This window comes from Plectropomus leopardus, chromosome 5 (assembly GCF_026936395.1).
Source record: "Plectropomus leopardus strain MGB_pleo_1.0 chromosome 5, ASM2693639v1, whole genome shotgun sequence".
Classification (NCBI taxonomy): Eukaryota; Metazoa; Chordata; class Actinopteri; order Perciformes; family Serranidae; genus Plectropomus; species Plectropomus leopardus.
The window spans coordinates 38,657,669-38,681,500 of record NC_142180.1 but is presented as its reverse complement, the minus strand read 5'-3'; the positions used below and the strand labels follow the sequence as shown (position 1 = coordinate 38,681,500).

The window sequence follows — 23,832 nt, the reverse complement described above, 5'->3', positions numbered from 1 at the left end:
ACTGTCAGCAGCTACACTCACACACTGACATATCCCAGACTGTCAGCAGCTACACTCACACACTGACATATCCCAGACTGTCAGCAGCTACACTCACACACTGACATATCCCAGACTGTCAGCAGCTACACTCACACACTGACATATCCCAGACTGTCAGCAGCTGCAGCAAAAATCAGAAAATTATTCTTTTTTTGTGGTTTTTTTTTCATCTAAAATCATAGTGACATCATGACAAAAAGCTGACAGTTAAAGGGTTAAAATTCTGAAAATTAATGAATGTTTGATATTTATGATTTGGGCTGATGCTGGTTAAAAATAACCTCAGTGAAAGTAGAAAATTATATTAATGTAAAATATCTTTTCAATCTTTGCAAAAAAAAATCCTGACACTAAATCGCAGCGTTCAAACACTTTTTACAGATAATTAAAAAAAATAAAAAATAAAAGTCTGAACCAACCGTCCACGTCCTCATCACTTCTTCATCATTAGTTGGTGATTTGAAATTTGGGGAATTATATTTGCTTTAAAACATTTTGATGATTTTTACAAAAAATGAATAGAGATTTTTTTTCTTAAAATTTTTTTGTGTTGTTAAACAGGTTTGTGAGAAAAAAAAAATCTAAAATCTTGAGGGTTTATTTAGTTTTCCAAAAACTGTCGAGACCTGGAAATTGCTATTTGCATATATTTTCCAGGGTTTTCATGACCGCTCAAACCCTGAAAGTCAATCGAGTTTTCGCCGCTCTTTAGTTCTGAGGAAAAACAGCAAAACCTGAAGTTTACTGTCGATGTTTCAGACCAATTCAACATTTTCAGACCCGATGTGACATCAGGGCTCCTGCAGCCCGTCTGTGTTTCGGGGGAATGTCCCTTTAAGAACGCGGTCTCGGACTGACAGGAAGTGGCGTGACGCCTCAGGGTCCGCGGGTGTCACCGTTTACGTCAAAGCACATAAAAAGCGTTAATGTTCCTCACAGTCTGACTGACGAGGTCGACATTTAGCAAACAAGTCCGGCTGATTCGCCGGCGAGGTCAGACAAAGTTCAGACACACAGAAACCGATTCATCCCGAACCCGACCTGCAAATATTGACCTACGTTTACAGACGGACACGTCGAGAGGAGGGTTTTACAGCTTTTCTGTTTAATCACAAAATACGTTTCTCCTCAAAATATCTTCATTTCATTCTCAACAGTCTCGATTCGGCGAGCGAACGCAGAAAGTCAACGGAAAGTCAGAAACATTCAAACGTGTGAGCGCAGACTGCTGCGGCCCGCCGCTCATCAGCAAACGTCCACCAACAGCATTAAAGTGAACACGGAGAGCGATTTAAAGAAACACCCAAACTCTCAACCAAACCTGCCTGACGTCTCAGAGAGAAACACAACAAAGGCCCGCCCACCTCCACTCCTCCCATCATGCTCTCTGGCTCTGAAGCACAAAAACACAACAAATATATCAGTGTGTGTGTGTGTGTGTACCTCTGTGTGTGTGTGTGTGTACCTGTGTGTGTGCATACCTGTGTGTGTGTGTGTACCTGTCTGTGTACCTCTGTCTGTGTGTGTACACCTGTGTGTGTACACCTGTGTGTGTGTGTACACCTGTGTGTGTACACCTGTGTGTGTGTGTGTATACCTGTGTGTGTATGTACACCTGTTTGTGTGTGTGTGTACCTCTGTCTGTGTGTGCGTGTGTGTATACCTGTGTGTACCTCTGTGTGTGTGTGTGTACCTGTGTGTGTACCTCTGTCTGTGTGTGTACCTGTTTGTGTGTGTGTGTGTACCTCTGTCTGTGTGCGTGTGTATACCTGTGTGTACCTCTGTGTGTGTGTGTGTACCTGTGTGTGTGTGTGTGTGTACCTGTTTGTGTGTGTGTACCTGTGTGTGTGTGTGTATACACCTGTGTGTGTGTGTGTGTGTGTGTGTGTACCTCTGTGTGTGTGTGTGTGTGTGTGTGTATACCTGTGTGCACCTCTGTGTGTGTGTGTGTGTGTGTGTGTGTGTGTGTGTGTTTGTCTGTGTGTGTGTGTGTGTGTGTGTGTGTGTGTGTGTGTGTATACCTCTGTGTGTGTGTGTGTGTGTGTGTGTGTGTGTGTGTGTGTGTGTGTATACCTCTGTGTGTGTGTGTGTGTGTGTGTGTGTGTGTGTGTGTAGCTCGTACCTCAGTCTTTGGAGTTGGACTTGAACAGCTGTTGAGCCTGAAACATCATCACACATCAGGTCAGACTGACGGTCAAAGTTTTCGTGAACAGAGACGACGTAAATGGACATTGACTCTTTGAGCTCTGCAGTGGATCGATTTATTATTGATGTTGTTTCTCTGCGTTTCAGAAGCTTCACATCTCTAAAATCTGCACGAGCCGAGCTTAAAGGTTATGAAGTCAAATCAGCAGAGTTTCTTATTAAAGTTTGGAAACTGTCGTTAAAAATAATCTGACACGCCGTCTCATCAGATTTTACAACATGAAAAACCTTTTTCATGAAAAGATTTTTAAATGTAGAAACGGAGTATTTTCTAAACGTTTGAATTCCGGGCGCCGTTTGCTTCAGTTGTTTGGGAGATAAACGTGACACCGTTTCCCCGTCAACCTCCGGCAGAGTTTCGTGGGATATAAAACTTCAGCTGACTCCCCGTCAGCGTGTGGGGGAGCAGATAGTGACTGGATTTTAGTTTTTGGTGAACTCTCCCTTCAAAGTAAAAAGCGAAAGTTTGGCTGTGGGTGTGAAAGGGTCCCGTCATGTGTTACTGACCATGTAGCTGCCCGTGTGGAAGCCGCACATGTACCACAGCATCAACATGCTGAAGGAGGCGTCGACGGGCGCGGAGCCGCCCGGATCTCTGCCCACAAACGTCCAGAGAGGAGGAGGAGGAGGGATGAAGGACACGGGGCCCTGAAGACAGACGGAGAGAAGACAACCAGTCAGATCCAGTTTGAGAGGTGCTGACTGGAGATCAATACGCTGATATTAAATTAATAAATCAATAACACGATAAGACCGGACGTGCTGGATTTATGACGTCTCAGCACACTGTTTATTATTTATTTGAATGTGTATATATATATATATATATATATATATACATGCATATTACTGATGGGTATCGACCAACAGCTTCACACAGTTTTTTACACATTTCCAGGATTTTTCCAGGACTTTTCCAGGCCTGGAAATGACTACTTGCATATTTCATGACTTTTTAGTGCAGCACCAATATTCAGCCTTTCAGTATCAATATGTAGGAGTTTGGTTATAAATATTTTGATTTTTGATTTTTTTAGCGGTATTTTTACCCCGGCGCCCGTCTGAGGAGGAGGAGGAAACGGAGGGAAGAAAGGGAGGCTGTGATTGGTCGGTGCCTCTGCTGCGTCTCTCTGCTGGTTTCCTCTCTTCTTCTGTTCTTCGTTTTCCGTCTCCACTTTGCTCTCGTTCGCCTGCTGACGTGCAGAAAAACACCAAAAACAGACGTCGACACGGTTTACTTTCATTTCGCTTTTAAAGAGCACAAAGCGAAACACTGACGTACCTCTGCTCCTCCTTTCTCCGCCGGCTGCCTCTCCCCCACTCCTCCTCCTCCTCCTCCTCCTCCTCCTCTCTCCTCCCTCCTCCTCTTCCAGTCCAGGTTACTGGCGCTGATGCTGGACCTCCAGGAGCCGCCCTGCAGGTTCAACAAGGGATAACTGAAAGCTTTCAAAACACGGGAATGAACGTAATCAGCAACCTGTCCGGAAACTTCCTGCAAACGGTAATCAAAACTACAACAAAACTAAAAGGGAACTGATCTGAAAATTAGCTGCTGGGGTTTATTAGATATTATCAAAAAAGTGGGTTTTCAGAAAACTTTATTTATAACTCTGTTACTTATATATTTAAAATCATGCTGCAAAACAATTTAAACTATATACTACGTTATTTTCTTTTTTCTTCCCTGTCTTTGTGTTTTTTTCTTGTATCATTTTATTTATTTTTTCCAATTTCTTGCCAATTATGGAGCCATGTCTCGTGACGCTCGTGTCCCTCTTCACGTTTGTTTGTGTTTGTTTGTTTGTTTTTAGAGAAAACATTTTGGAAAACCCTCAGATTAAAAAAGAGCTCAACAAGATTATGAATCTTGTAATAGCAGCACACATTTCAGTCAAACGTCTTAAACTACTTCAGTCCGAGTCCAGGTCCAGGTCCAGGTCCAGGTCCTTACCTTGGCTGCAGAGGTTCTGCTGGGTCCGTGCAGCTCGTCCGGGCTCAGCAGGCCGCTGACATCCTGCTCCTCCTCGTTGTCATAGTCATCAAAGCGAATGCGGCAGCGCTGACCTTTGACCCACAGAACGACGGCCGGATAAACCAGACTGTCCTCCGAGTACACGGCCCGACACCGAGAGCCAGGTCTCCACTCCTGACACGGAGACGGCAGACAGACTCTGTCACGTGACTGAAGAGGGTTCATAATGAGAATAATAATATCAAATAATAATAATAATACTAAATGTTATTTCTGAAACGCTTTTCTAAACCAGAGTTTGTATACAATACCACACACTGTAATATACACACAGATGATACATACACAAGTACACAAGTACACAAGTACGCAAGCATACAAGTACACACACACACCCTCACATGATACCACACAAAGATAACGAGACGCCGGTGTGTTCGGGTGCATTTTTTCAGCTTTTTGTGCTGATTTGATGTTGCTTTCTGCTGTATCCCATGGTCTTCTGAAGTTTCACCCCGTGATGTAATAACAGTAATAATAACAGAAATAACAGTAATAAGAAAAACAATAACAGTAATAATAAGAGAAATAATAACAGACATAACTAATAATAAGATAAATAATAACAGTAATAACAATAATAATAACAGAAATAACAGTAATAAGAGAAATAATAACAGTAATAATAAGAGAAATAATAACAGTAATAATAAGAGAAATAATAACAGTAACAATAAAAGAAATAACAGTAATAATAACAGCAATAATAAGATGTTTTTTGTGTGTTTTAGAGGTTTTTAACAGGTGAAATCTCTTTCAGATGCACCGGCGGTGACTTAAAGGCAGCAGACCTGTGGAGGTCAGGGGAAACTTCGTTACCTGAGAGTTTGTTCCGTGTGTCTGCGGAGCGCCTTCTGCACTTCGGAGCGCACTCACTTCCACGTCCTGCTGGTTGCCGTAGCCGTTGAAACGGACTCTGCAGCGCTGTCCGTCCACAGACACCACCGTCGCCGGGTACACCCGCCCGTCCTCCGACCACACCGCCCGACACTGAGCGCCCACCACCCACTGAAACACACACACACACACACACACACACACACACACACACAATGTTCCTTACAGCTTGTATCATTAGTCAAGTTGTCAGATATTTTTAAAATCTTTATCTTGTGGCTTGAGTCTAACTATGGAACCACAACTACTTACCTTTGCTACCTTAAATTAATACTTTTTCAAGGGGTTTTTCTGGCTCAACGTTTATAGGAAGAAAAAAAAAAATTGGCAATTTAAAAAAAAAATTTTGAGGAAAAAATGCCTTCCAAAGCATTTTTCTTGATCAAACAAAATGAAAAATAAAACATATTAAATAAAAAATACTATAAGAATTAGCAGAAAAAAGAGATAACGAAAATAATGCCGATTTTAAAAAGTTTTCTATCAAAAATTGCCAAACTTTAAAAAAAAAAAAAAAGAAAAAAAAGAAAATCACCATGAATTTTTAAGTGTGCCTTCCAAAGCTGCAGGCCTGAGGGTTTTCTGTAAAATCACTGAAAACATGAACATAAAATGCTGCCATGTACAGCTGTGTGCTCCTTGTGGGAAAACAGGGAGAGATGGAGTTTCAGGAGAGAAAATACAGAAACTTTACTACACACAGCTGATTTCCAGGATTTTTTCCAAAACTTTCCATGATATTTACTAATTCCATTACTTTTCCAGCACCCCCCCCAAAAAAACCCCAAAACACTCTGACCTGTCTTTGAGTACCTTTGAGTCTGCACGGGAGGATTCAGCTGCAGGCGGAGAGACCGTCTGTCCATCTGTCTGTCCGTCTTTGTCCCCGTCCTGCTGTCTGTCTTTGTCCCCGTCCTTCCGTCTGTCTTTATCTCTGTCCTGCCCCGGCTTCTCCCTGCTGTCCGTCTCCTCTGAGGCTACAGATTCTGTCAGTTTAACTTCCTGCACAGAAAAACACAAAAATACAACTTTGTTTTTCATTTATTCACAAAAGTGCCAGAAAAGGACCAAACAGACTCCATAAAAAAGCCACGTTTGTGCTTTCAAGAGCAGAATCTATTCTTCCATAATTATTCTTCCGTCCACTTTAGTCCAGATTGTGTATTTGAGTGTAATCAGTGAATTTGCAGCTCAGCTCCTACAATAAGTCTAAAATACACTGTGGAAACTAAATAGTTACATTCAGACTGTTCAGGTCCAAAAATGCTCCATTGAAACCCATTCAAACTGACATTTTTGATCCCACAGCCATCAGAGCAGAAAAACAGGACTTGTATTATTTCTGGGTGTCATTCTGGGCTTTTGACTCTGAATTTGTCATTTTGACCGTTTTCCACCTGATGAGGTCATTTTGACCATATTTGGCATATGGAGGAAATACATGCTATTTCCACTAGGTGACCTGTCACAGTCAATGTAGCTGCTGATCACTGACATATCCCAGACTGTCAGCAGCTACACTCACACACTGACATATCCCAGACTGTCAGCAGCTACACTCACACACTGACATATCCCAGACTGTCAGCAGCTACACTCACACACTGAGGAGGAGGACAGACATCATTCATTATTTCATCTAAAAACATAGCGGCATCATGACAAAGACCTGGCATTTAAAGGGTTAAAGTTCTAACAATTAATAAATATTTGATATTCATGATTAGGACTGATGTTGGTTAATTAAAAAAACTCAATGAAAGTACAACATTTGTAGTTAAATAATTTATTAATGCATAATATTCTTTCAAACTTAATTTTGAAAAGTGCACGTTGTGCACAGACGACTATGGGTGAGTGTAATAATAAAAAATGGTCCCTAAAGAGTTAAACAATTAAAATATAACACACACAAACTCTGACATAGATGAAATGATGGTGTAATTATTTATTGTGTTAACTTTTTAGTCTTCACATTTTAGCGTGTTTTACAATCATTTTATTCAAACAAGAAGTTGGAAAAAATCAAAAATAATAAAAGTGTTGGAAATAAAACGTTAAACTGACCTTTAAAATGTCCAAAGCGTCGTCAGAAGCCGCAGTGAGTGAAGTTTGGCGTTTTTCAGCCGCAGAGATGAAAGTCTGCGTCTCCTCCTGCCGCAACGACCATTTCACTGTTAGCAAGCAGCTAAACTTTAGCTAACACACGAACTAAACCCCACAAACCGCCGCTGAACCTTCACATTCACACCAAACTGCGCCCGAACCGGAGCCCGCGAGCTGCCCGCCAGCCTGCCCGCGAGCTGCCCGCCAGCCTGCCCGCGAGCTGCCCGCCAGCCTGCCCGCGAGCTGCCCGCCAGCCTGCCCGCGAGCTGCCCCCCAGCCTGCCCGCGAGCCTGCCCGGAGGCCGGTTACGTTAACTAGTCGTTAACTTGGTGGTTAGCTGGTCGGAAACTAGCTGGTCGGAAATGCGGCGGCTAACCGAGCAGCTAACGTTAGCTCTGCGGTTCGCGGTCACATTTCCGTTATTTTCCGTCACGAAATAAAGGTTCAATAAATGAAAGCGTACCGGCTCCGCGGGTCCGCTCGTGCTCTCCGTCGGCTCCATCATGGCTGACCTCACCGCGGAGAAAACATCTTCTCAGGTAACAACTTCAGACTGCACCGGAACACACCGACACACCTGCGTCAAGGTCCCCGGATGTAGCGAGAGAGCGTCCGGTCACGTTTTCAAAATAAATCTTTTCCAGTAAGACAAAAAATAAAATAGAATTATTCTTATTTTCTTTTAATTTTTTACAGTGTATTAACCCTTAGGGTCCGCTTTAATATTGCACACATTCGTATTGCTTTACGCACAAAATAGGCTTCTCAAAATCAACCGTTAAAGAATATTAGACATTAACTACAAAAATTACATAAATTATTTTTTTAAACCAACATCAGTCCAAATATCAAATATCTATTAAGGTGAGAATTTGAGAGTGTGTGTGTGTGTGTGTGTGTGTGTGTGTGTGTGTGTGCGTGTGTGTGTGTGTGTGTGTGTGTGTGTGTGTGTGTGTGTGTGTGTGTGTGTGTGTGTGTGTGTCTGACTGTTAAAGGAGGAAAAAGTGTGTATTGTGAGAGTCAGATGAGCTCGCAGATTATAAACCTGAAGACTGAAGGTCGTGTGAGATGGAAATGAAGCTGCAGGAAAAACTGCAGACTGAAGACTGAGGGAGTGTGGAGCAGCAGGAGAGCTCACACACACACACACACACACACACACACACACACACACATTTAGGCATCAGATGTGTGTATTGTAAAATCATTAAACTAATTAGTCGGTTTGTGGATTGTAAAGTTTGCTTCGGTTTGTTCGTCAGTTTAACAAGTTTGAGTTGAACATGTTTTAAATCCGCAGCAGGAAAACACTCAATAAACTCACTGTTTCACCTCGAAACACTTCAAATTAATTTCAATACTTAAAAAGACTCTTTATTACGTATCTTATACCTTAAAATCCCATGAATGTTAATTTTATGACCTTTTAAACATCAACACCATTTTATACTTTAAATTTTCATTTTTAATCTTAAAAACCTTTAAAAACACCTTAAGTTTCAATTTTACACTTTTACAAAACCTTTGAACTTTGCCTGAAAGCTCCTTAAACTTGAATTTGACTCCTTTAAGCTTTAATCAGATACATAAAAGTTGCTTCAGTTCCTTTAAAAAGGACTTTATGCTTTAAGCCTCTTAAAATGAAAAGTGCAGAATGAACATCATAAAAAACTAAAAATAATAAATAAAGAACTGTCAACATCCTTAAATCACATGTTTTATGTGATTTAAGGATGTTATATTAAACTTAATGACAGGGACATTTAGTTTCACATTAAAAGTTCTCAGAATTTAAATCTTGCGATTTATGATCTGAGAGATTAAAAGTCTCACATGAACTCAAAAACAGAGTCGCTCAAACTGAAACTGTCAAACTGAAGCTCTGAACATAAATTCGTTTTTGCTGGTTCATCATTTAAGACCTGACAGGAATATTTTTAAAATCTTGTATCAATATTTTAGTTTTTACAGTAGCTGGAACTAAATTTACCACCTGAATATTTTCTTTTTTCCCCGTGAATCAGTTCATTAAACTTATGTGTTAACTTCAATAAAATGAAATTGATCGCTCATCAATGAATCAATCGACACTTTGTTACAGACTCGAATGATTGATGACGAGTTTCACACCAGAACTGAATCCTTTAAAAACTCCTGAAAACTCTCATAAAAAATGCAGTTCACTTAAATCACTGAATAGTTTATCAAACTTTTTCTTTTTTCCCCATAAAAGCCTGTTTAATTTTATACATTTAAAGACACTAAAATATCAAATAACACCTTAAAGACCCTTAACCCTTTAATGCCTGAGCAAACTGGCCTCATTTGGTTAAAAAAAATGGGGTGAACAAAGAAAGAACAAAACATTTTCAAGAAATTAGTAAAAAAAATACAAGAAAATAATCTGAAAAATAAAATTAAAAAAAGAAAAACAAACAACAAAAAGCAAAATATACAAATAAAAGAAAGTTGAAAATCCAGTCAAACAAGACTTGAAATAAATGCTTAAAATATATAAAGTTTGTAACCTAATTTTAAATATCTAATTAAATATAAATATTTCCCTGAATATTTTTCCCTTTTTTTCTAATTTCTAATTTCTTGAAATTTGTGGAACAATATTTACATAGCTGCTCATTGCCTTTTTTCCTTATGTTTTTAAGGGAAAGTGCCCCAATATGCTCAGAATATGAAGGTGAAAATACGTGTTAAAAGCATCTGAAAGCAGCAAAAGAAAAGAGACATCTGTTTCAAAGAGTACAATTTTAATTATTATGCATTTACAGTTCCTTAAACTCTACTTTTGCATCTTTAAATCATCTTATTCTTAAGTTTTACAGCTGAAAAAAAACGCTCACTTTTGTTTAATGGCTTGAAAGATTTTAAACTTGATTAAATTTTAACTGAAGTTCATTTTCATGCTATGTGACTATTTTTGTCTTTTTGGTTTTAAAAGTTTCTATCAGCTATGATCGGTTATTGGCTCTTCATTGATGGGCAGTTTCGATCAGGATCACTGATTGATTTGATCAGAGCTGCACCAGGTCATGTGATGAGTGTTTTCATTAACGAGCGCCGTGATTGGCTGCTAATGAGCCCCATCAGTCTGCAGTTTGACCCTCATTAACTGCTGATACCTCATCAATAATCAATCACTGAAGCAACGCCTCCGTGTCTCTGTGAAGCTCTTCAGAGTTTGATGGATTTATTTTGGATTCATGTCGTCATTAGAGGGTCATTAATGTGCAGCTTTAAAGGGTTAATAAAAGTGACCCTTTAAACAACTTCTGATTTAAATCAAATCAAATCATGTGACTGAATTATTTTTTACTGAATGAATCAAATTAGAGATAAAGAAGCTGAGAACCAACAGCAGGAAAACTTCCTCCGAATTTTTTATACATTAAATAAACTCTTCAATCAAACAAGCATCAATAAAGTTTTTACAGTCCTGATCCTCATTTGATATCTTGAAATACTTAACGGTCCTTAAATTTCAATTCAATTCCAAACTAATAAAACTAATAAACATTTAAAAAAAAAAAATAAAAAAACCCATCTCTTGTTAAACTGCTCGTTGCTTTCTTGCACGGTTTTTTTTCAGGTTTCAAAGGAGAATTTCTGTGTATGAGGAAAATGCAGCAGGTGGCAGCAGAGGATCAGAGGAAATATCCGTCCTCATCAGCAGAGGAAGAGTGTTTATTTGGACTGAATTCAGTCAGTTTTGTTTCTCCCTTTGACTTTCTAATCAAACTTGATTTCATTTTGCACATTATTATTTGTTTAAATACACGATTAACTCTAAAATAAACGATTAAACTCACTAAAGAGACTTAAAACCTTAAAACCACTCAAAGTCTCCAGGAGGAAATCTGAAAGCCCTTAAACTCTTCCCAGAAAACAAACACTTTCAGTCAAAAGCTTCTCAAACTTAAGGGTTTTGTTACTTAATTTTACACCTAATACTTTAGTTTTAGACCCTAAATGTCCCTTAACGTTAATGTTTTACCTTAGAAATGCCTTAAAATGTACTTTTATGCATTAAAAAGTCTTGCAGGTTCCATATCAATAAATCGTCATAAAATATGAAATGTTGCACCTGCAGGTTTTTGTGTCCGACCGATCTGATTATTAACCCCTTGAAACCTGGATCTACATCACTCTGTTGTGCTGCATTGAGGCGCCTTTCACAGGTACTTTGACTTTTGGACCCTCATTTGATTTCTTTCAAGAACGTGAGGAAAATGCAATACCAGGCAGTAAATGTCCAGCAGACTGCAAGAAATGTAGTCTGTCAGGCCATTTCCTTGTTTTTGGGGATGATTTTCAGCTAATTTGTAGTGCTTTTTTTTTTTTTTTTAATTTCTAGGTTGTGTTTTCCAAAGTTGCTTGTTACCTTCTTCCTTTCAGAAAGAAATCAAGTCCATGTGCCTAGGTTTCAAAGGGTTAAAGGTCTGTTTTCTATGAATGTGTGCAGCGCTTCCCTCAGAAAACCTTTAAAACTTGTGAAACTGTCTTCAAAAAGCTGCAGAAACTCCTTCATGTGTCACTGACGCACTCAAAACCCCCTTAATGGACCCTGAAACCCCCCTAAAGACCCTAAGGGCCCCCATAACAACAGCCCCCTCCGGGAGCCCCCCTCTGCCTGTGCCCCACTTCGGGGAACCGGTTTCACTGAGTCCTAGCGTGTTCCTACATGTCCTGCTGGTTTCACCTCTGCAGAGACACCGCGGGGCCGCGGGGGGGCGTCAGAGACCCGCTGAGCCCTACAGGGAGGGGGGTCAGGACATGAGACCACAGAGGCCTGCAGGAACATGAACCAGGCGACCTGCTGCACGCTGACAGCCTGCGTTTATTCAAAGAAAAATAACAGAAGGTGATAGTTTTTATTTTTAGCTGTAAAACTGCAGAGCTGCAAAACTGCAGAGCTGCAGCTGACCTGGAGCCTCAGACTTTTGCACTTCGCGTGTGAAATTTAACAGAAACCAAAGTGTCATCTGATGGTCTCGTGAATTTCTCCTCGTGTTTATCAAAATGCTCCTCTCCATCTTTTATTTTTAACTCTGCTGTTGCTCAACCGGCAGCCTTAAAAACAGCCTCCTGCCGGGCTCGTGCTCTGGCACGGACCGGTCACCTGCTCCCGGTGGCGTTATTATAATAATTTTGAATTTTTAAATTTTAAGTAAAAGAAAATTGTTATAAAATACCCCAAATAACACTACAAATATTTTAAAATAAAAATGAAAAAAGAGCAAAAAAAAATCAAAAGAAAAAGAAAACTGCCAATTAAAAATATCACCAAAAATATAAAAAATCACCAGAAACTTTACAGGAGAAAAACCGAGCTCATTTAAAGAAAAAGGGTGAATTTATGCGTCACTGCTGGGTGCTCGAGTGTGTTCGTGTGTGTTCGGGATAGTTCGGGCGCGCTGCGGCTGCAGTCCGGTGGAGGCTCTTCTCGGTGCGGCTGAGCTCCAGGTGAAGCTGTCCTCGTGCAGCAGGGGCAGATCCCGCGCTGTGGGAGGAGGCGCGCGGGGAGATTTGTCTGGAAATTCCTCCGCAGAAAGAAAACTCCCAGTAAACAAACTGGGAGAGGAGGAAGAGGAGGGGGCGGGGGGATTCTCCGAAACCGCCCCACGTGGGGTCTCCGACGTCTGCAGCGCATTCAGCCAATGGGTGCAGAGTCCGGGGGATCTATTGACAGCAGCGGGCCAATCAGGAGGTGCGTGGCCGGGCGGGGTGCCGCCCCCCGCGCACAGGCAGTATAAACACAGAGAGTTTCTGCTTTCGGAGGTACAGAGCTTCTTCCTCACTCTCACAGCGTACGGACTCTAACTCTGAACCTGCTCTTCCAGACTCTGGACGGATCTTTGCACCGATCTGGATTACCGCTCGTTGGGACTTTATTCCGGGAATTTAACGGGACGGCAGCAGCCTTCGCGCTGTGGATATTTCTTCTTCTTATCCTGGAGTTTGTGGATTATTTTTGTGACTTCAACATGACTCTGGAAGAGGTCGTCGGCTCCAACAGCACCGAAAAAAAGTAAGTCACGGATGGCCGGTAGCGATGCGTAATTACGCACTGGCACTCAGCAGCACGAGTGTCAGATCACGATGTTGACCAGATTCCGATCCCGGATCACATGTGTGAACACGGATCCAGAGTTTATGAACAGATGTTTGAGGTGTCAGTGTATCTTTGTGCAGCACGCGGAGCACATCTCTGACCGTGTGTGTGTGTGTGTGTTTGCAGGATGGAGACGGTGAGTCAGGCACTGGAGGAGCTGCTGGTCGCGGCTCAGGAGCAGGACTGTCTCACTGTGGGAGTCTACGAGTCCGCCAAGCTCATGAATGTGTAAGTCTGGTTTCCCTTTGCAGCCTTTACCATCACTAATCAGATGTATTATTATTTATTATTATGAGACGATGTTCTGACCGGGTCTGCCCCCCCCCCCCTCCTTCCTCCTGCAGGGACCCTGACAGCGTGGTCCTGTGCGTCCTCGCCACCGATGAGGAGGATGAGGACGACATCGCGCTGCAGATCCACTTCACGCTGCTGCAGGCTTTCTGCTGCGACAACGACATCAACATCCTGCGCGTGTCCGGGATGCGGCGGCTCGCTCAGCTGCTGGAGGAGGACAACGAGGACAGCAACGGCAACGAACCCCGGGACCTGCACTGCATCCTTGTCACCGTAAGTCCGCCTCCCTCCGTCTGATGCAACACGTGCTCATGCAGAAATCACCGCGGAGGATAAAGCGCCACGTTACGGAAAAAATGATGTTAGATATGGAGAATAAAATCGCAATGTCACGATATTAAAATCGTACATTTACAAGAAAAACAATCGTACTGTTACGAGATTGAGAAGTCTCAGGCTGAGATGGAGAGTTGGGTAATATGGTAGGATCCTCTTTTTATATGCAGCTAGCCTATTTTCAAGATTTCATCTTCTAATGTTGACCATGCAATCATCACTTCTAATAATTTATTCATACTTTGTTGCTTTTTATCTCATATCACTCGACTTTTCAGTCTCAGTCTGTGACTAATATTATGACCTAAAGTTTAAGGCTGTTTTTCTTTAACGTGGCCCTGATCGTGGCCCTGATCGTGGCTCTAAGTAAACTCAGACAGTAGTGAGCTCAGACTATAACAGACGTTAGCGGTCATCTGACGGTGCGTCTCCGTTGTGTTTCTGCAGAACCCGCCGGTGCAGCCGCTGCAGTCCTCGGCCCTGCAGAGCATCAGCAGCTTCTGCGAGGAGAGCCGCTGCAGGAACCAGTGGGTCCCCTGCCTGCAGATGCAGGACCGCTGAGCCGAACCGGACCGAACCGAGTCAGACCGCTACGGAGCGGTGAGAACGAGTCCAAACAGCCGTCCTTCTGCTGAAGACGGATAACGGCGTTTGAGTGACGAGAGCGACCGGATCGCAGCGACCCGGGGCCTTCCTGCTGGGTGACTGATCGGCCAGGGCGCGTGGGATGTTGGTACCGGACGAGTCGTGAAGGCCGGACCGGGCCTCCGTTAGAGGAGGGGAGGACTGACGTCAGGTCCTGGGCCTGCAGAGAGTCTCAGTGAGATGTCACGTGACTGCTGGATGTCACATGACCGAGCCAATGAACTGAGGAGCTGGAGCAGGTGAAGCTGCAGGTGCTCTGCTCACCTGTCCGCTCACACATGAACTGGGGACTTTAATTCTACTTCCTGTTGTCAGTGACGTCAGACGCCGACGACACAGCTGCTTATTTAAAGGAACAGAGTAATATATGAAGGAGTGAACCCACCTGTTTATTTAACCTGATGAATAAATTATTGTTGAAGGAGAAACAATCGATTTCTGAGTGGTTCATCCGGGAGTGTGTGTGTGTGTGTGTGTGTGTGTGTGTGTGTGTGTGTGTGTGTGAGTCATCCTCACAGTGATGACTCCAGCTGAGTCACAGCATTTTAAAAGAAATGAGATGAAAACATTCAGGTGTGTGGGAGTGTTTTTACAGATTACAGATTCTCTCTGCTGCTTGCTGAGGTTAAACTGCACCGACAGCAACGTCTCCGAAAAAACTGGGAGAACTACGCGGCCAAAAGTATGTGGACAGCCCTGTCTACATACTTTAGCAGCTACACTGATTGTGACAGGTCACCTAGTGGAAATAGCATGTATTTCCTCCATATGCCAAATATGGTCAAAATGACCTCATCAGGTGGAAAATAGTCAAAATGACAAATTCAGAGTCAAAAGCCCAGAATGACACCCAGAAATAATACAAGTCCTGTTTTTCTGCTCTGATGGCTGTGGGATCAAAAATGTCAGTTTGAATGGGTTTCAATGGAGCATTTTTGGACCTGAACAGTCTGAATGTAACTATTTAGTTTCCACAGTGTATTTTAGACTTATTGTAGGAGCTGAGCTGCAAATTCACTGATTACACTCAGATACACAATCTGGACTACATTTAGGACACATGCATCAACACACACACAGTTATCATAACATGGAGAATGAAAAGAGACTGAAATGAGACAAACAGTCCTTTAAGGGTTAAATTGAGTACATTTGTTATAATACTAATTTAATATAAGGTAACATAATAATGCAACATGCTACAAACAATAACACATTATCATTGAGATAAAACGAGATGATCCTTTTATTCATTTATTCAAAGAAAGAGTGCAAACACGAAGCATCAGTAAAAAAAACACACACACAATGTAATATAATAATAAGTAGGCCTTCATATTGGTAAAAAAGAAAAAATATATAATAATCTTTAAAATACCCAAAGCAATATAATAACAAAGTGAGCTTTAAAAAAGTATAATATCAAAAAGATGGTCTGGGAGGCTGATTTTACGTCGCTGAATGATGGAAGTATAGTTCTTGCATAAAATAACTCGTTAACTTTTGGTTTCACACAGTAAAATGAACGGCGGGCTCCCAGGTGGAAGTCGGGAGTTTCGCTCTTTTCTCCACGGTAGTTGCTGTTGGCGTCACAAACAGCTGATCCACTGACGAAGCTGCTGAACGGACTGTGATTCGACGTATATTTGATCCCAAACATTTGCCTCACTGCGGCGATATGTAGATAAGAAATAAGATCAAAATGAATTTGTTTAAAAGTGTTTCTGATTATCCAGGTGACACATACACTAAATGGCCATAAGTATGTTGTTCTTGGTCTGTTTTTATTGGTCTGATAACTTCCAGCAAAGGAAAATCTAATTATTGGTGTTTTAGACATTTGTTTTCTGGCACTCGGAGCACCACAGGGATCAGTCCTCGGTCCTCTAATGTTTTCTTTTGACCTGCAGCCTTATGTCAAATATATCAAATCAGTTTCCAACATTTTTATGTAGCTGATTCTCTTTGAATAATTTCATACAACTGAGCACAGCTGAAGTTTAGTTTTGGATTTGCTCTGTATGAAAAGTGTCCTGAAACAACTTTTATCTGGTGCTGATCTGGTGCTTTGTAAATTAAAAACTGACTTGACGCTGTGGTGTGAAAACTGATGACCTCAGTTAAACTCATAAAGACATTGTTATTGCAGATTTCCCCACACTCTAGTGTTTTCATGTACTTATGTAACATTTTATCTGCAAAAACATGTAAACCCTGCAGGACAGCTTTTATCACACCTGATGAGCTGACTGGAAACTGAAAATATTCCTGGATCAAAAACAAGCTTCGGCTGTTTTAAAATGCTGCAAAAAGACGTAACGTAAACACCCGCAGGGTTTATTTTAATCTGCAGGGACGTCCACATATTTTTGTCCAAAATCAGGCTGATGGCTGCAGGAGGAAGATGGTTACATGAGGAGTGTGTTGGCGGAGATTTTCACATCACCTCGGTTTCCATGGTGCTCTCTGCAGTGTGTGTGTGTGTGTGTGTGTGTGTGTGTGTGTGTGTTGGACTGACTTTCTTCTTCTGTGGTGGGAGCTGAACCTGCAGCAGATTTGTGATTTGCAATTCAAACACAAATTTCAGATTTCTAATAATTAAAAATCAACACATTAGAAAATGATGAATATTTTCTTTTAGTTTTAAAGAGCTGTTATTGGCAGATAAAAGAACTTATTTGCCAATATCCTAATATTTTTGCTGGAAATATTTTTGTATTCATTTTTTTAATGGGCAAAGTCTCAAGGAAGATTCAAATGTAACTCAGATGATGTAGAATCCATTTGTAGGCTACATATTTATCTGCAAAGCAGAAAATATGCATTTATAAAATGTAACATGCTCTTTTTTAAATAAAAAACAACAGTAATCTGTAAATCCTACGAATAAATATCATCATTTAAACATATTCTTACAGTTTTGTTTGGTTACAAAATGTTGCAGTAAATTTAACACTGTTTCGTTGTTTTTACAGTTTTGTGACGTCTGGATTTCACGGCACTCTGCTGTTAATTTTACAGACATGTTGTACAGAGCTGGATCAGCATCAGTTCTCAGATGCCATTTAGAAGTACTTAAAAGCTTTTCTTGGAAAGTTTGTGTCTGGATCACAGCGATCTGAACCGAGGCTGCTTTGACAAAAAAAAAGTAAACAGAACATTTGAGTTTTGAACAGCTGGACTCTGAGCGGGAACATCGCGTGCAGAGTGTTTCTGGCAGCGTCTCACTCATATTTCATCTGGAAGCCGACGAAGCAGCAGAGAACGGCGTGTTTCTGGCTCCTGGGACACTCCGAAGGTCATTTTCTGCTCTCTGCTGTTGGAGAACGCTGTAGGAGAACGCTGTAGGAGAACGCTGTTGGAGAACGCTGTAGGAGAACGCTGTAGGAGAACGCTGTAGGAGAACGCTGTAGGAGAACGCTGTAGGAGAACGCTGTAGGAGAACGCTGTAGGAGAACGTGGCGTTCCTCCAGCTGCGTGTTTGTGTGGAACCTGCTGAGCTGTAAACTGCAGCTCTGCACAAACAGCCAGCGGCCTCTGATGTCACTTCCTGCTGTCACATCCTGCTGTAACGGGGACTCCGCCGCTCTGATGACGCTGAAGGCCTGTTTGTTTTGGCAGTCGGCCCTGGAGGGGCCCCGCGGGGCTGGACGGGGCCACGGACACAGAAACAGTCCTGAGCTAACAACAACAAGCTGCTGCTGCTTCATGTCCTCATGTTCTCATGTCTTCATGTCTTCATGTCTTTATGTCCTCATGTTCTCATGTCTTCATGTCTTTATGTCCTCATGTTCTCATGTCTTCATGTCTTTATGTCCTCATGTTCTCATGTCTTTATGTCCTCATCTTCTCATGTCTTCATGTCTTCATGTCTTTATGTCCTCATGTTATCATGTCTTCATGTCTTCATGTCTTTATGTCTTTATGTGTGACTGTGTGTGTGTGTGTGTCTACATGTGTCAACAAAGAGTGAGACGTGTCTCTCATTAACAGACGTAGTTTTTAAAGCTCGTAAAAGATGGCTGTCATGGTAACCCAAACATCAACAGACAGAGCGAGGACTCACTGATCTGACACCAGCAACACAGAGACACACGGGGACGTCAGAGAGCGCAGGTCACATGACTTTAACCTGACAGACTCTCTGTCTCTGATCTGAAGGAGGGAACGTACCGAGCTGCACTAATCACCAACACACCCACACTCACTAACGTGTGTGTGTGTGTGTGTGTGTGTGTGTGTGTGTGTGTGTGTGTGTGTTCTCAGGAGGTACACCCTCTGACGTTGTCACCAGGCCTCAGCATGGAAAAATCAAACTTTTCTATAGATGAGATTTTTTTAGATTCTGTAGCGCTAAACAGCCAATCAAAGTGCTTGACACATAAAAACAAAAAGAATAAAAAACAAAGGCTGGATTGATTTGATAGATTTGATATGTAATATGTATTTTAAGAAAAGAAGTTAGACTGTATGAACCGGCTCTTGGGGCTTTTAATGAACTACAGGCTGCACTTCTGCATTTATGTATCACTCTCTGTCTCTCAAACTCACATCAAAATCCAGTCAGACTAAAAACTAAGCAGCACTGATTCAGTGTAAACCGAGAGTTTAATTCTCTTCTCAAATGTTTTCAGAAACATGTTTATTGCTCCGGTGCAGTGCATCCTGGTAGTTGTAGGTTTTCTGCCTCTTAAGTACCAGCATCGTTTTTCTCTGTTTTCTCTGCTCATGTAGCAGTTTCAGTGTCCTGTATTTGGTGTTTTAGCTGCTTAGGAGGAGAAGGACGGTAATTAGTGGCGCCACATCATTGCATCTCGGCAGCTAAGGAGCTGAAATTATCACGTTCACCAGGCTATCGTGTTTCCATCAAAGCTGAGAGGCGATAAAAACACGTGTTCATTCTCATTGCATTAAAAAGCCAGATGCTAGCGGGTGTTGGTGCATTTTTTCAGTGGGAATAAAGCTAACACACACACAGAGCAGGGCTTCTGCAGAGCTTCAGGCCGTCACTGTTTAGTCACACGTTTCAACCACGGAGCACTACTACAATTTGCAAATACTCAGGTGTAACGAATGATAGGAAGTGTGAGCAGGTTTGTGTTTTTCTATCTGCAGAGCTTCGGTCGCGATTATTCAGCCACATTTTGTAACCACGGAGCAGCAGTGACTCAGAAATCTTTGCAATCTGTGAAGTGGAGAGCTGTTCGTCTGTTTCCAGCTCGCAGTGGATGAATCCTCAGACTGCCGTCACACTTTAACTTCCTGCTAACATCCAACTGTTAACAGGACGCAAAAACATCAACACCGGCTTTGATTTAGTTAATTATAACTTTATTAAATTCATTATAGAAGTACTTTATTTAACTTCCTTATAACCATATTTTATTAAATGTTGTTATAACATCAGTGTATTCAATATTATTACATGACAGAGCTGCTTTATTTAACTTTATTGTAACTGCAGCTCAGTCAATGATTTTTAAATTTTAGTTTTTGACATTAACTTCAAGGACATTAAAAAATATTGAGATACGTATCGTGTATCTTGATGTGGGTACAAAATATGACAATATTTTAAGGCCATATTGCCCAGCACTATGAGGAGTCTCTTTATATCAGTGAAAGACTTCTTTAGGAACAGTATTTTGGTAAAAGTACCAACACACACACACATACACACACACACACACACACACACACACACACACACACACACACACACACCTTCATGTCTGTACCATCAGTTGCTGGCTGGAGAGCCACTGGTGTTACCACCTGAAAAACTTTAAATATTGACCCGCTGTTTGATCCACCTGCATAACAAACACTAGAGGTGCAGGTCCTACGGGGCCCCGGGCCCTCGGGGGCCCCATAGACCCCATTTTCAGTGTGTATCATTTGTTTTGTGGTGATTTAATGTGTTTGTGAACATGCATCTGTGGACCAGTGGCTGTTGGGCCTTCAGGCTGATTTAGGGGTGAAAACCATAACCAAAGTGTTTATCTGTGTACTTTTGGACACACACACACACACACACACACACTGAAGGAGACAAAGTGTTTTTTTTAAAGGAACAACCTGTTTGTTTCTGAGTCAATGAGAGACAGAAACAGCAGAAGTTGTTCTATAACTGGATCGGTCCTGAAGTAATCATGATGTCTGTGATGCTGATGACCCTCCGTGAGTGTGTGTGTGTTTGAGTGTGTGTGTGTGTGTGTGTGTGTGTTCAGGAATAGCAGCTTTATTTTAGGAGAAACCAGAAGCAGCTCAGTGTGTCACACCAGCAGCTATTTCTGTTTGAGCATCCACGTCCAGCGAGGAGGCTCCCCGCTCGCATCCCTGCGTCACGTCGCCACGGAAACAGATGGAGCCCGCTGATTGGACCGCGCAGGCAGGTAGGAGTCTGGAGCCTTTACGGGCTGCCGCTACGTAGGGAGATCCTGCCGCCACGTCACTGACCATGTAAGGCCACTTTAGGATCAGTGGGAGGCTTCAGAGAGGGGTGAGTCACAGAGGGGGAGGAGAGGAGGAGAAAAGGAGAGGAGGAGAGGAGCATACAGTCAGATGAAGGATGAAGCAGTGAGAGGCAGAGATCGCTGCAACATCACAGAAAACACAACAAGATTCACCCAAAGAGTTTCAGATTTCTGACGCCAAGTTCAGGTTCCTGAAGGCGACACAGACGTGATGAACACTGACAGCTCAGCTCAAGATCTGTCATCTCTGAAAATAATAACAACAACAACAACAACAACAACAATAATAATAATAATAATAAATGTTGTTTCTATAATGCTTCTCTGATTGTTCATGTTCTAAAGTCGACCTGCTGAACCTTCATCATCACAAAAAACAACAACACACAAACCAGGAGACATACTACTTCCTGTGTGTGTGTGTGTGTGTGTGTGTGTGTGTGTGTCCTAAAGATGATTTGTAAAGTTATAAAAAATGTTGACTTTTGGTTTTAAAAGGAGATTTAAACTGATCCAGGAGATCAAACTTTACTTCTATCTGACAGAAATCAAATGTAAGAAATTGTACCAATATAGTCATATTTGGCCTCGTTCATCTGCGAGCGAGATTTCTATCAGCGCACAGATCCAGCACCAACATCAGCTCACTTTGCACTTATAAAAATGTGATCGAGCACTTGGAGCTCATAAAGACGATAAAAGGTGCATTCAGTGTCGATACTGCACGCCGAGGAGCGTGACAACGTGACGTCGAGGACCTGGGAATGAAAACAGGCTGGAATATTTTATCCTATTCCATTATTTTCAAAACCAAGTTTATATTTTCAACATTTCTTCTTTAAAGATACTGAAGCTCTTTTTGTTGAAAGATGTTGAAATATTCTTTTTCTTTGAAGGCTTCTTATTTCAAGATGTCTTTACAGAAATCTGTGTTTTCAGATTCTGGATCCAAAAAAAATGAGTAAAACAAGTGACATTTATTCAGTTTTTAACATTTCAAAAGAAGCTTCTCCTCGGAGTAATTTAAGGTTTTCTTCCTCTTTAGTTTGACCCGCTTTTTTTTTTTTCTGACTCACTCAGAGAGTCAGAGCGGCCTCCGAGCTCTGAGGTTTGGCTCCTGAACACAGCGGCGAGTCGGGGGAGGGTTTGGGGGGTTTGGGGGGTTGGGGTTACTCTGCGGTGGGACGGGTGGAGGAGACGCCCCGCTCAGTAAATTTAGCCTCAGCTGGGTTAAAAATAACCGGCGGCGTCCAGAGGAGATATTTATAGTTGAGACGGTTTGAGGAAGAAAAAGCTCTCTGTTCTCTGCTCAGATCAGCTGCTCTCAGACTCAACATGAAATCATCTCTTAACTTGTCTTTGTTTAATAAACAGCTCATAAACAGTTAATAAATGGTTTGTAACACACTGTGATGAAGTTCTTTAATGTTCAGTATCTGTTTTTTGAAGACATGGTTTAAATGATTACAGCTGTTTAATCATCCAGACGTGTTGGTCTTCAGAAGCACTTTATAATAAGATGATGTCTGATATGAACGAATGTGTTTGCACTCGGCGTTAACGTGCTCATACAGCAGCTTGACTCGAGGTCACAGAGGTCACCGAGGTCACCGACTTCAGAGTTTCAAATCTAAACAGCATCAGTTTGACATGTACAGGAGTGTCTGAGGACCAGAATACAGACAGAGGCTCAGGTCGTGGTTTCACTTTTATTTTTGTCTGGAAAAAAGACGAGAAGACAAGCTGGAGGAGCTAGACGGAGCCTGCGGGCGGAGGACGAGCAGACGCCGGGCGGAGGACGAGCAGACGCCGGGCGGAGGTGGAAACATCAGGAGTTCAGCGTCTGCAGCCACATCTAGAAACAGCTGACATGACGTCACATCAACACCTCCGCACACGCAGGCTGTGTGTCAGGGGTTAACCTGCGGATCTGTACCAAAGTTCAGACAGAAAAGTGTGCAGAGCTCCTTTCTGTCTGTGTCTGACTGCGGATTACATGCATGAAGCCTCAGCACAGGGAAACTCTGCAGATGAGGAACTTTTATGTTACTAGAGTATTTTAATCTCATGCCACTTTCCTCTTCTACTCCACCACACTTCTTTACTGTTATTATATAACTACTTTACAAATTACAAGTTTTGAGCACAATAAACAGTGTTTTTATGGGTGCTATAAATAAAGTTATCATTATTGTTATTATTGACAGTCGTTAAAGCAACACAGAAACTGAGAGTGAACTTTGAATGAATTTCTTCACATTAAAAACCAAAAAAATCCAGCAAACCTGCACAAAAGAAATCCCTCAATTATTAGAAAATCTATGAATGATAACCATAAGCCCCTTAAATAACTGCAATGCTTACTCTGAGTGTGCAGCTGTGGCTTTTTAATGGAGAAATTCAAGACTTTTAGACGACGTGTTTAGAGAAGTTTGAGCTCTGCAGCAGGAATGAAGTCCGTTTTTACAGACTCTGATTGGACGTTAAAATAAAACTTTCTTCTCTTTTCTCCTCGTTTGACTTTTCCGTCTATAAATCAGCGCTCATCATCACAGAGCGTCCTTTCTCCGTGAGCACCAGGCCACAATTACAGAGCGTGTGCTGAGGTAACCCCCCCACCCACCACCAGCCCGACCCCACCCGCCCAAACCACGCTTTGATGTCAAACCAAA

At 41.9% G+C, this 23,832-nt stretch overlaps 3 protein-coding genes across 6 annotated transcripts in view; 1 reads left to right on the top strand and 2 right to left on the bottom strand.

Moving 5' to 3' along the window:
- The window catches only part of LOC148189625 (cocaine- and amphetamine-regulated transcript protein-like), a 3,887-nt gene extending 3,029 nt beyond the window's left edge, over window positions 1-858 (bottom strand). The window contains exon 1 of the mRNA XM_088078203.1: window positions 1-858. This exon is cut by the window's left edge and continues 512 nt beyond it. The gene's annotated coding sequence lies outside the window, so the exon portion shown is untranslated.
- A 191-nt stretch (window positions 859-1,049) lies between these two features.
- Window positions 1,050-7,880, bottom strand: LOC121938137 (uncharacterized). 4 transcript variants are annotated; one of them, XM_088078200.1, is made up of 10 exons: window positions 7,746-7,876; window positions 7,244-7,330; window positions 5,990-6,178; window positions 5,099-5,287; window positions 4,199-4,429; window positions 3,530-3,661; window positions 3,297-3,437; window positions 2,755-2,895; window positions 2,165-2,201; window positions 1,055-1,435 (listed from the first exon to the last, which is right to left on the bottom strand). In XM_088078200.1, exons 1-9 carry the CDS (start codon window positions 7,785-7,787, stop codon window positions 2,166-2,168), a joined length of 1,188 nt encoding a protein of 395 aa, XP_087934326.1. In that variant the 5' UTR covers window positions 7,788-7,876; the 3' UTR covers window positions 1,055-1,435; window position 2,165. The 4 variants fall into 4 exon arrangements, with proteins under 4 accessions (XP_087934328.1, XP_087934326.1, XP_087934325.1 ...); XM_088078199.1 differs by having other exon boundaries at window positions 1,110-1,435; window positions 3,297-3,440; XM_088078201.1 differs by having other exon boundaries at window positions 1,122-1,435; window positions 3,297-3,440; window positions 4,199-4,393.
- Window positions 7,881-13,073: 5,193 nt separating this feature from the next.
- Window positions 13,074-15,115, top strand: LOC121941088 (growth arrest and DNA damage-inducible protein GADD45 beta-like). The gene is made up of 4 exons (XM_042483807.2): window positions 13,074-13,325; window positions 13,536-13,637; window positions 13,754-13,976; window positions 14,487-15,115. The coding sequence occupies exons 1-4, from the start codon at window positions 13,282-13,284 to the stop codon at window positions 14,598-14,600; spliced, it is 483 nt and encodes a 160-aa protein (XP_042339741.1). The 5' UTR covers window positions 13,074-13,281; the 3' UTR covers window positions 14,601-15,115.
- Window positions 15,116-23,832: the final 8,717 nt, after the last annotated feature.